The 12,025-nt window shown below is 40.7% G+C and overlaps 1 protein-coding gene across 2 annotated transcripts in view; it reads right to left on the bottom strand.

Moving 5' to 3' along the window:
- Positions 1 to 497: 497 nt before the first annotated feature.
- Positions 498 to 12,025, bottom strand: part of LOC108135346 (E3 ubiquitin-protein ligase TRIM9) — an 83,845-nt gene continuing 72,317 nt past the window's right edge. The window contains exons 2-10 of one of the 2 annotated variants that reach the window (XM_041710179.1): positions 9,481 to 9,576; positions 9,285 to 9,416; positions 8,891 to 8,992; positions 8,661 to 8,820; positions 7,852 to 7,884; positions 6,391 to 6,530; positions 5,685 to 5,823; positions 3,260 to 3,493; positions 498 to 1,829 (exon numbers count right to left, since the gene is read on the bottom strand). In XM_041710179.1, the coding sequence (XP_041566113.1) occupies positions 1,540 to 1,829; positions 3,260 to 3,493; positions 5,685 to 5,823; positions 6,391 to 6,530; positions 7,852 to 7,884; positions 8,661 to 8,820; positions 8,891 to 8,992; positions 9,285 to 9,416; positions 9,481 to 9,576 (1,326 nt within the window). In that variant the 3' untranslated portion in view covers positions 498 to 1,539. The remainder of the gene's footprint in view (positions 1,830 to 3,259; positions 3,494 to 5,684; positions 5,824 to 6,390; positions 6,531 to 7,851; positions 7,885 to 8,660; positions 8,821 to 8,890; positions 8,993 to 9,284; positions 9,417 to 9,480; positions 9,577 to 12,025) is intronic. The other variant, XM_041710180.1, reaches the window with a different exon arrangement.

Here is a 12,025-nt window from a genome sequence, read left to right as displayed (position 1 = left end):
AACACTGCAGAATTCATATTGTTGGCGACACATTTGCCGCTTCAAATGCTGTCCCCAGCATAAAAATAAACAACGAAACAGCTAAACTGCAGAACAAACACTGGAATTCGCTCAGAAATTGGCACAATGAACTCATGCTTTCGTGAGGCTTTTCCACTAATGTGAAAAGCTGGAAAAAAATGGAAAAAGCGGGGAAAGTGAAGTTTATGAGTGTAGGAGCACTCTGCAAAGCACTAATTAAAAATGGGAAACAAATTGCCTGGTTTCAGGGGTAATCCATCTGTACTTACGCAATTGACTTACGCAAATCCATAAAATAAATTCACCTTTTTAACTTTGAAAGCGAACCCAGTTAATTTAAGAACAACTATTCGCTTTAATTTTATTACGCCTTTTTTCATATTTATTTTGTTTCCGTTTTTTTTTTTTAAATAAACTCATTTATGTGTGTGCTTGTAGTTGCTCATGCAATTACATTTTTTTGCTCTTCGGTTTGTTTGGATTTTAATATTATTGCTATTATAAATATTTAAACATGCATAGTACTGGTAATTAACTTTAATTGTTGTTTTCGCTGTAGATAGGCTTAAGTTGAAAAGTATAAATAGTCCGTACATACATTGGAATTTAATTTTATGTGTTACACCTTAAATAGAAAAAAACTAGAATAGCCGAATGTTTATTAAAAAAGTACATTAATATTTACAGGGAACTTAATAATACATTAAATATTAATATTCCGATGCGTAGTTAATTTTATAAGCGAAACTTTGGGCTTTAAAATTGGTTTTTGTGTTTAGGGACATTTATTAATGCAGCGTTTGCAGTGCTCTTATGTTTTGAATGTCTCTAGATTTAGGTAAATTTGGAAAATTTTGGTGATATACTTTGCACTTTTAAATGAGGCCCTTTTTGTGTTCCTGTTCCGTGTGCTTTCCTATCGTACTTATAAAAAAACATGTTCATTCAGTCTTTAAAATAAAAACTCCCCCAAAACGCTGATTTTGATTTCATTTTAGCCTCAAACAAATGCGATTGTTTTACCCATAAACATTAACCTTAACACACGTACGTGTGATGACATACAGATGCAGATTTTAGCTACACTAATTGCTAATTGGATTTTACCTTAGTTTTTCATTCGCTTGCGTTTAAATTAGATTTGTTTTTTTGGTGTTCGCGATTTAACTTTTTGTTGCACGGTGCTTGATTTTTGGCTTTATTTTTGTGTTGAAAACATTGAGAGCTTTGTTATTATATTTTACATCGAGTTGCCGTTAAATGTATTCAATTATTTTTAATAATTTCTCTCCGATTTGGCGCAGCGTTTTACAAACAGTGCCTACTACTACGAATAGAGATACGATTAAATGGAGATATGTCGCTGAACCGTGCCCGAAACTACACGTACACATATATATGTAAGCTGTCTGAGTAAACTGTTCGTATTAAGGTAATGCTATATAGACACCGATAACTGCCAAATGTCAAGCTCTATGTACACAATTTGCTACTTCCCCTCCTCCTGACCGCCCTTCCCTAGAAGTAGTCCATTTTGGGCGCGTCCATGGCCGTGTGCATGGTCAGAGTGACGCCCCTGTTGATGCTCACTGCCGGATAGAAGACTCCGTAGAGATCGCGGAAGGCCACCGATCCTTGGGGCATCTCGTTGACCAGGAAGCTCAGCGTGTGCCTCTCCAGATCTAGGAGCACTCCCACCGTACTGCCGGTGGTGATTCCGCCCTCAACTCGCCGCTCGTGCACCGAATTGTGCTGGAACCAGGATCGCTGACGGTCGATGTACATGGCAAATGACTTCTCATCCTTGCCTGAAAAGAATGATATAATTATACATTAATTGCAGCCAAAACGAGGTTTTATGCGAAAAGGTTGCGCTCTGTTCGGGGGCACAATTAAAAATAACGTGCCATTAAACGAGCCATGAACGGAATGACCCTCAAAATAGTCACTTTAACTATCTATTAATATACATTATCATTGCATATCCCTGGCTAAAATGTGTTTCCATAATATTTATTTTGGTTGACTTGTTGGTTCGTTGGGTTTTAAATTCATTTGTGCATTGACAATAAAGTACATAACGAATTAAATGTATATTTTGAGTTCTTTGGTAAGCTTTGATGATTTCTACTAAGACTCTCAGTTTGCTAAGAATTTAAATAACCGCAAATAGTGCCAGCTTTCCGTTTCTCCGACTTCCTGAACTCAGTTTCGTCTGGAAGTTGCGAACTTTAAACTCCGGCTGGCTAGATAAGTCCCCCGACTTGCACTATCCCCGGCCTGTCAGCTCCCCGCTGTCGTCCCAGTCTTGCGGAATTATAACTGACAAATGCAGGAGCAACAAGCGCAGCAGTCGGTGGGCGGATATGGAACGCATGAGGGTCGTAAAACAACTTGGCAAATGGCAACTGTTAGTGTCAATGTCAGTCGCTGGGGGCGCCACCTGCGCCGGAGTTACGATAGCGCTTTGCATATGAAAATTTAATTCGAAAACTTCAGTTTTCAGAGAGCATATCGGGATGCATCGGTCCGCTGGCGGGCACGTGTTAAATGGCGCGTGAGCAGCTTGGGAAATAAATTGTGTAAGTGAAAAGGATACACAGGAAAAGGATACGATGTCTTGGAAAGACAAAAAAGAACGCGATGCGCTGCCTCAAATAAACTTTTGCATTTGACAAAAGTTTAAGTGCCGCACTTTTAATTACTTTTGTCTGCACTTCAAGACGCCCATGGAAACCACCCGCTCACCACGCACATTTTCAATCAATTTGCTGAGGCATACTTCAAGGCGCCTCTGTTCGGTCCTTTGTTTGTGTTTGTGTTTGTCCCAGTCTTCTGGCAACTGAAAGCCCCTCATCCTTCGTCATTGAGGTTCCGCCTTCCATCTCCCGCCTCCCGCCTTCCGCTCCACGCACATGCAACAAGAAATGGCAAAAGTTTTCAATACGCCCCCCTACTTGGCACTCGATTTTATTGGCTTCGCATTGCGAGGCAGCAAAATGGCAAAGTTTTTGGTTCCCCAGCGCCCCCGGAATCCCTGTCTATATTAGCTGCCAACTTTCCGCGTACGTATTGGATCTTTTGTCAACGCCAGAATCTATTTGTTGTGCAGATTTTCCACTTCTGGTCTCCCTCTTTATTTTCGATCAAAGTTTTTGCCCTGCTCTGAATTTTTAATTGAATTTCAAACGCAACCAGTAACCCACTGAAAGGTGAACGAATGGAGTGAAGTACTCACCCAGCATTTTGTTGCGGGCCACGTCGATGCGGGCCACTCCAAAAGCCGGATCCGTGTCCGCCGTATAGTTGTCGATGGTGAACTCCCAGTAGTGGACGCCGCGGGAGAATCCGACGGAGCCGAGGGCCACACGATGCTCCCAGCCTTCGACGCTCACGGTGGCGTTGTTTTTGCTGAAGATTAAGCCCGATCCGGCGCCGCCGCTCAGAACCGGATCAAACGTGAACCAGGCCACTGCAAAGGAATTGGAGGAAATATAAGTGATGAATACACTTTGAGAAAGATATTACATTATTACATTGCAACGCAAAAAACTTTAAAATAGAAACCTAGTTACAAACAAAACTAAATTAAATTAAATGATGTCAAGTATTTATGTACCAAATAACAGGTTTTCGACCCCATAAAATAAATATTTTTTATAAGGATCAAAAGCTGTAGAATTACTTGGTCTATATCTAACGAAACACTAACAATTTTTCAAATCGAACAAATATTATAGATGTTATAAGGGAATTAAAATCAAACAGACTTTCGCAACAGATGACGCTTTGCTACGCGAATAGAATTGCTGGCGCCATCTGCTGGAAGCATATTTCTTTTGAAATCGGTTCAACTTAGCTAAAGAGAAAACTGAATGAAACTATTTCCATCAAAATTGAACGCTATTTACAAACAAGCTAAATTACTTTCGAGGACAAAAATTTGTTTATTATCGTTAACTTTTCAACATTCCTTTGGGCTTCTAAAGCTTTTCAATTTCAACTGATTATAAGCGCCTTATCTTAAACAGTTTTATCATTTTAGTGTGCAATAGAATTGTTTTTTTTTTTTTTTCAGTGCAAGGAGCAGTGAAAAGTGGAAAGAAAAACAAAGTCAGACTGGGTGCAATTTTCCCCATTGTCAAAGCTCAAGTGGCCAGTGCAATTCGGAGTCCGAGTTCGTTCCTTATAGTTTATGCTGTTATGCGCCGCAAAGTAGGCAACGAGTGGCGGCGAGTCGAGTGCTTTATTAAATTTCCTTTTTTATTGTTGTGGCCGCATTAAGTGGCCAAGGCTAGTCTGGAATCAGCTGGGACCAGCTACGTATATATAACTATATATATACAGAGAAAGAGAACCATGGCTCCACGTCTCGGTCTGCTGACGATGATGACGTTGCCTGTTTTATTGGCCACCAAAGGCAATTGTGTGGCCAAACAAGCCACAAAGCAAGCATCTGGGCCAGGAGGACTCTGGTTGGGCCATTGTTTTGTTTATGTCGGGGATATGACTTTGCGATTAAAACTGTAAGGGATTTGAGCCAAGCCCTATAAACCGAGAGCCCTGGATGCCAGCATTTAATTAGTTGCTATAAACTGTTCCCAGTTTCTTAATTGGATAAATAAAAAAGAGACGGAGTTAAAATGTTTGCTTGCCAAATGATTGAGTCTGCCGTTGGGATTAGGAGTCTATTAAACTAGTCTCAAATCCTTTTTAATTTGCAGTTCTACATTGTCCAATATACTCTAGTGTTTTGTCGTATAATACATTATAGTTGACTCTGTTTATTGTTTGAATGGTGACTCGAGAGTATCCCGTTTAAAGTTATAACTAATTAAGTGCGTTAGCTTTGCCACCTAAATACCACTTCCTAGCAAGCTTTCCTAAGTAATTGTAGTCATTTTAACCCAATTTATTGCCGAAGACTAACGTCTTGTAGATTGTTTTTCTAATGTCATTGAGGTGTCAGGTCTAACCCATTAGCGCAGACCGCCCGCAAACGTCACGAGCCATAAACTGTTAACTGGTTTTTTGTTAATTACTTAAGGACACGCGCTGGGTGTAAACACTTTATAAAATGGCAATTTGCAGTGGGATCGGCATCGGATGGTCTGCTTAAATCGCCTGTAAGCCTGTAACCCCCGCGAAGACAACCCGTAAGGCGCCGAGAAATAATCAATTAAAAGTTGCAAATAATGGCGACCAACTAATAAAGCGACGGACAGAAAATACTTCCTAGGTCGATCCGGCAATTTTAGAAATTAAATAACTTTACGCGGCGTTCCGTTTTGTGGTGGTGGAGGTTCGTGGAGGAACAGGAGCCGCTTTCAGGTGGCGCATGCATCAATCAAGTGAGAATTGGATTGCAGAAGACATCCAGGTTCCCCCCTTTATTCAGATCCCGCCCCAACTAGCAACCCCCATCCCAATTCCATTTCCATTCACGTTTTCCTGCCCGGCAGGCGTAAAAAGGGGTCAATGGCTGTTTGACATGCAAAGCACGAAAGGGGAAGCCAGGAGCAGGGAATGCGGGGTGGCGCATGACCGAAAAGGATTAAATTATAAAACAGTTGGAAAAGTAGCTCACAAGCAAGCGTTGCACCCAGCCGGAGGAGCTTAATTGAAAATGCTGGTAGATGGTAAATGTGAAAAGCGGGACTCACCTTCGGCAGTCTGCAGTCCAATCAGCTCCGAGTATTCACCCTCTCCGGCGGAATTGAAGGCCTTCACCCGGGCATTGTACATCGAGTTGAAGTGCAGCCCGTCCACGGTGCAAATTGTTTCCTTGCCGCAGTAGACTTCCTGTTTCGGCGACGGCAACGAGATGAAGGGGGCAATCAAATTAAAGTTCTGGGTTAATAAATTGGAAGATGACAGCTATTCAGTCAGCCAATCAGCAGTTGAATTGAGCCACTCGGGCAGCTATTCATTGACTGCTCTTGCATTCATTTCGCTTAACTCGTTCACACTTTGTTTTGTAAGTCATTTCAAAATTAGTTTTGACCCTTGGATAAACTTATAAAGCAATTACATAACTGTAGAATACTTATGTATGTTTAAGCCAGTAAACGCTGGTCATAAAAAAAATACTTTGTAAGTTAACAATCGAAAACATTAAAAAGGTTTAAATAACAAAAAATATGTATTGATTCAAATTAAGTGTTGAATTTTATGGGGGTGCTTTAGAAATCAAAAAGTTATTGAAAATAGTTATAAAGATGTGTAAAAGTATTTGACAATTTTTTAAGGTCTAAAAGTCAGTTGGATTTATTTTGAGAGGCAACCCTTAACCCTTTTAAAACAGATCTTTAAGTCGTGTGATTTCAAAACTTTTTGAGCATTTTATTAATCGATCCCTTTTGTACTTACCCTAAATTCTCCACCGCTGCCATCATCCAGTTCCAAGACATAGCCCTCGACAAATGAATGATTTGGTGGCTGCCACGCAACGGTAACAGAATTATTTTCGGCTGAACAATCCGATGGCAGTATAGTCGGTGTCATGGGTGCTGTAGGAAAAATAAGGCCGTTTGTATTTATTTCTGCTTCAATAAAATCAAGAAAATAGTCCAGTGCCAGTGTACAAAATTAATAAAAGACCCAAAATAAGTGTTAGTAGACAAAGGAGGTTGTTAAATAAAAGTAAGCCAAATTATCAGTGTAACTAACTAAGGCAAACACCATAACCAATAAAAAGTTTCAATGGATGAAGGTCCGAAGGAGCACCTATTGATCCCTTGAACAACCAAAACGAATCTGTCAACCTTCCAAGGAACTCATATTCTTTGAAGTTTCATTTTTTATTAATTGCCCGGAGGGGGGCCACGCCTACGTGTCGTAAAATCGGGGCATAAAACCAACGCCTGGTAATAAAAATTCATGACACAACACAAATGGCGAGGCGAAGTGAAGCGCCTGAAATTATGCCACAAAATAAACATAAAAATGACGACACTTCTGGCTCCGTTTTCGGGTTTTCCGCTCCCGAGGGCAGGCATCGAATTAAAAAGGCGCCAAAAGCTGTCAAATGTCACCGAAACAAAAGGCGGAGGTTCAAAGTAAAAAGTTGAAATCAAGGTGCTCCGACAATCAGGCTAAAAGCGTAGGGGATAAGCCTAAGCAGCCGTCTTGAAGAGGGTCGATTGCGAGAGAAAATACCAGAAAAAGGCTAAGGTACGTAAAATAATAACCATATAAAACGGAAAATGAGAAATAAAAGCTTAAGCATGAAATAATGAAGATGGGAAATGAGGCGGGGCGGGGGGGCAAATGAAGAGCGACAGGCGAAAAGGAAAGAGTGGCGTAAAAAATTATGTCACTTGAAATGACATCGCTGACCACGCCCCCTACCAAGCCGCCCCCAGCAGAGTTGACAGGCTGCGGCAAGGCATTCGGGGACATTCGCCAGGAACCGGAAGTGGAACCGAAAATATTTGGACGCATTTTCGGGCATTTTGTTTTATTTTTATTTTTTACTCTCCCCGCTAGTGGCTTAAATGAAAATGGAAAATTATTATGCGTAGGCATGTTCCCGTCAAACGGAAAAGAACGGAAAAGAAAGGCAGAAAGCAATAGCCAAAATCCATGAAAACAAAATGGCCGACAAGCCAAGTCGTTGTGTGAGTGACCAGGCATGTGTGTGGATGATTGACTGTGTGTGTGTGAAAGTCCGAAAACACCAAAAAAAAAAACATTTTTACCCAGAAACATAACACAATTTAAGGAATTAAGCATGATGAGTCTCTGTCTTGTATGTGAAAACTTAATTTGAGTATTGATTTTGTCATAGTTTCATATGTTTGCATTCACGTGATTAAAGATGTTGCTCACCTGCCGGACATCTCTCGTCTCCATCTTTGACAGCTTTAGATGGTTTGTTTTTATTTTATGGGAATATTCATTTTAATGATTGCAAGCGGCACATTCAAAATGAAAGGAAGATGCAAGAGAAGCACAAAAATGTTAGACATATCAGAGGCATACATTTTAAAGTCTATTTTAGTAGTTAACTCGGTGTCTGTGTGTGGCCAACAAATGTGCACTATCCGATTTCAACACTTTCACTTTAATTGCAGGCTATCTATTTTTGGGGCTCCTTCGCTCGAAAATTTGTCAAGCGGGTATCGGCTTCTCACTTCGATTTTTCCCAGCACTCCACTAGCTCTAAATTCTCCTGGGAGTTCCCAAAAAACTATTTTTGAAGCCCTTCAGTCCCAACTCTTCAACAGCCCTCGATGGAAGGGCTCTTTTCGCTTTTGTTTCGAGGGCAAGTCGAGTGTGGGTTCTGTTTATATGTTTATGTTTATGCTTAGAGGGTGGCCCAAAGTCACACCTTTGGCCAAGTGGGTGGAGTGTGTTTGTTTGTGCGTAATTAGTGACAATATTTATGAGGTGAGTTTGCCTGGCACATACAGTTGGGCTCAATAATTCACCGCTGGTTAGGGCACAAAAATATATTGAACACTTGGCCGAAAATGTAGCACACTTAACTATTTCACAAGATCTAAGTACATTTATGGTCTATACTATCTACAATTACGTCTGACATTGTCCATACACTTTTTTCTATTACTTAATATATCAATTTAATAGTGTAATTAGCAGCAATTTCATACAGACTTAAGTTTAGTGTCGCTTACCTTTCATCTGAATAAAGTTTAAGTTGTCTATGGCTCGTGCCAAAGCAGCATCATCGAGGGTCAAATCCACGATGGGCGAAACTCGAGGGGCAGCATTGGTGACCTCCTGGTGCCAGGTCATGTCCGTGTTGGTCACTCGGTTGATAAGCATGGAACCCACCTGAATAACAAATTCAAGACATTTTATATTTTCTCCAAATAATTGTAATAATAAATAATAGAAAACCCACCTGCAGAAAGGCGGCACTGTCAGTCTCTTTTAGAGCTTCGATGCAAAACTGAATTAGCCCTGTGGTCTGCTGTAATTTGCCAGTGCAGTTTGACTGTTGGTCCTGTAAGAAAATAAGTAAAACAAATAATTAACATTATTAATAAGTTGTGTAAATTTATTTTATCAAATTAAATTACTTCTATTGGGTCTTAATACATCACACAAACAAAAACAAATTTTTATTAACTCTTTTAAAAACGTAATAAATAAAAAAATAAATTATATTATATTATTATTATATAAAAATAATTAATTATATATATATATATATATTATATATATTTAATAAATCAAAAACCTATACAAAAAAAAGAATTAACTTAAAAAGTATTAACTTAAAAGAAAAAACGTACCTTGAGTATCCTGATCTTGGTGTCCTTGTCCATGCGAATCGCCTCCAGCAGATACTCGCGTCTGTCGTGGATGGCCTGGATGAGAGCCTCGCATTGGGCGTGGACGAGGCGCTCGAACTCCATGCAGGATTCCTGGTGGCAGATGAGTCAGATTTTAAGAAACACTCCGTGTTTTTGTGGCCGGGCGCTCACTTACCGTAACTTTGTCGCTCATTCCTTTGAGGCGCTGGATGAACTCGGTCGTGGAACGTGCCTTCTCCGACAGCTGTTGCAGATTGTGTGAGAGCTCCGTCTGCAAAATAATACGAACGAAACACAGAAAATGAATCTCGAGAGCAATGACATCAGCGCGAAAATTAAAATGAAAAACAGAGCAGGAATGCAGTGTGAAGTAATAAAAGTTTACGGCTTCGGTTACGGGTTCTTTTATGGCAACTTTTAGTCACGCCCGCGGTGACAGCTCGCGTTGGCCGCATCAGTTATTTGTCCGTTTTTTCATAGTTGCACGTCAAAGTCAAGAGCTTTTCCGGGGGGAAAATTCATTAAAAAACAACGAAGTCAGACCGCAAATAAATCGCTTGAAAAATCATTTAAACAATGCCCAGCTCAGTTGTAGGCAAGTAATAATATATAACACGCAAGCTTTTCCATTTCCATTTGCCGACATTTGCAAACCTCATTTGTTGAATGTTTTTCGGGAGACAATGTTGATGTTGCGGCATTGGAAACATTTGCACTTGACAGTGACATGACACGCCACGCCACCCAATGAACAATTCAATTTTCATCAGCGCGCAATTTGCTCAGCAATTAAATTGCTCATACGCCCCCGCGCCGCCAGCAATTTCAATTCATTAGCATTCGGCCCTCCCCGGTATCTGAATCTTTGTTCGAAATGCCGTCCCTGCTCCCCATTTTCCCACTCGCTTCCTTTTCCCGGCTTGTGATTGCCCGCAGGACACTTTGGCATGAAACCCTCGCACAATTATTGTCCAGCTGGATGTCGAGGAGCTGGCTGGCTCAAGTGTCTGCCAGACGGGCTCTAGAATATAGAAATGGGATGGCGATCCGGGATGGGGTCCCTCATAATACCCGCCTTGGGCATTTACATGCTTTTCACTTTCCCAGACAAACAGAAAAACAGGGAGCAACGTTCCGTTCCGTTTCTGTTTCTGTTTTTCCCCTTTTTGCGCCTTTGTCAGACACGGCGTATACTCATTACCACTTTCTGCGTTTGTTTTCTGATTATTTTATTCTATTTGCCAGTCGTCGCTCTGCTACTGTGTGCCGCCTTTGTTTGCTTATCAAATCAAAATAGCTGCAGGTACACCATTATGATGGCCTTACGCCCAAACGGAACACGAGTGTTTTGTTTTGCTTTCCCGCTTTTATTAGAGCTAGATAAAATTAGTCGTATGGGATAAAAGAATCTCTTGAAATATTAAAGGTACACCGGAAATGTCTTGTTTTGTTTTACATAAAGTTGCTCACAAAAGAAGCCAAAATAATTAATATTAAATATCATCGAAACTCCTTTGAGTTGCCTTTCTGGGCTTTGAAATCCCATGAAATTCTTTAGAAATCCCTGAAGCTTTCGCATTTCTCGAATAAACAACCAATTTGAGTGCCTGCCGCCAAGAACTGATTTAAATGCATTTGCGCTCATAATTCTCAAAAAAAAAAAATACAACCCCCGAAATCAGCCCAATTACAAGGAAATATTTTGTAGACAGGCCCTCGTAATGAGTTGGCTCTTCCGCAGCGAAAAGGGCAGCTTACGACGATTACATTCATTAGCCGAATGCCCTCTTCCCATTTAAGCGCTTTCATTTGCCCAAAAGTGAGCAGACAGACAGTGGGACAGATGGCTAAGCGCCGAGAAGTCGGCAAGTGAAAAGCTGCTGAAGGCTGATAGTGCGGGGAAAAGGGATTTTCCGGGGGCTGGGGGGGAGGGGAAGTGCTGGCCAAGAATGCGCAACGCGGGCGGCGAACTGTTGAAATTTAATCCCTCAAGGGTTGCTTCAACGCTTCATGCACAATGCAGATGAAAATAGAGGGGGAATTGAAAGGGGCGTAATTTTGAATATGAAGTGGACGGACGAAAGCCGTGAGTCTGTTTTGCATTGATAAGCTGCTGCCCGCTCCTGTTGCTCCACGTCCTTTAGAAAACATTTTTGCAGGCTAGCTTCCTCGTGATTTTTTACGACGCAGCTCCATACAATAATACACCAAGCGAAACTTTTATCAGGCAGTAAAAATAATAATAATACGACATGTTTATGCTCCACAGACGAAACCTCTTTAAAGCTGCCCCGCATGCAAATCGTGTAAATAATTTAAGAGCCCTCTTCTCGGAGCCACTGACGTGGCCGTGACACATGTTCCGCGGGGGAAGACAAATAAATTATTAAGTTGTTAAGCGACGCGGCCAACGACGGCAGTCACTTACATTAATATGATAAACGCTGCAACAATGTGCTTTAACTGAATGAATGAAATTACCCATTAAATTGCTAACATAACGTTCCTAATGTGCCGCAGGAAACATGGCAAGTTACCTTTAAAACATATCTACAAAAACCTAAAATGTTTCCTACAAATTATGAAATATTACTGTTATTTACTGACCATTTAAAAATACATTTTCTTATTCCTTCATATAAAAAACGCCCAGGAGGCATATCATAAAGATTCAAGATTTCAAAAATGTAATAATAAATTAACTATAAGAACTGGCTGAA

This window comes from Drosophila elegans, unplaced genomic scaffold (genome assembly GCF_018152505.1).
Source record: "Drosophila elegans isolate 14027-0461.03 unplaced genomic scaffold, ASM1815250v1 contig_814, whole genome shotgun sequence".
NCBI lineage: Eukaryota > Metazoa > Arthropoda > Insecta > Diptera > Drosophilidae > Drosophila > Drosophila elegans.
This window is presented reverse-complemented; position numbering and strand designations above follow the sequence as displayed.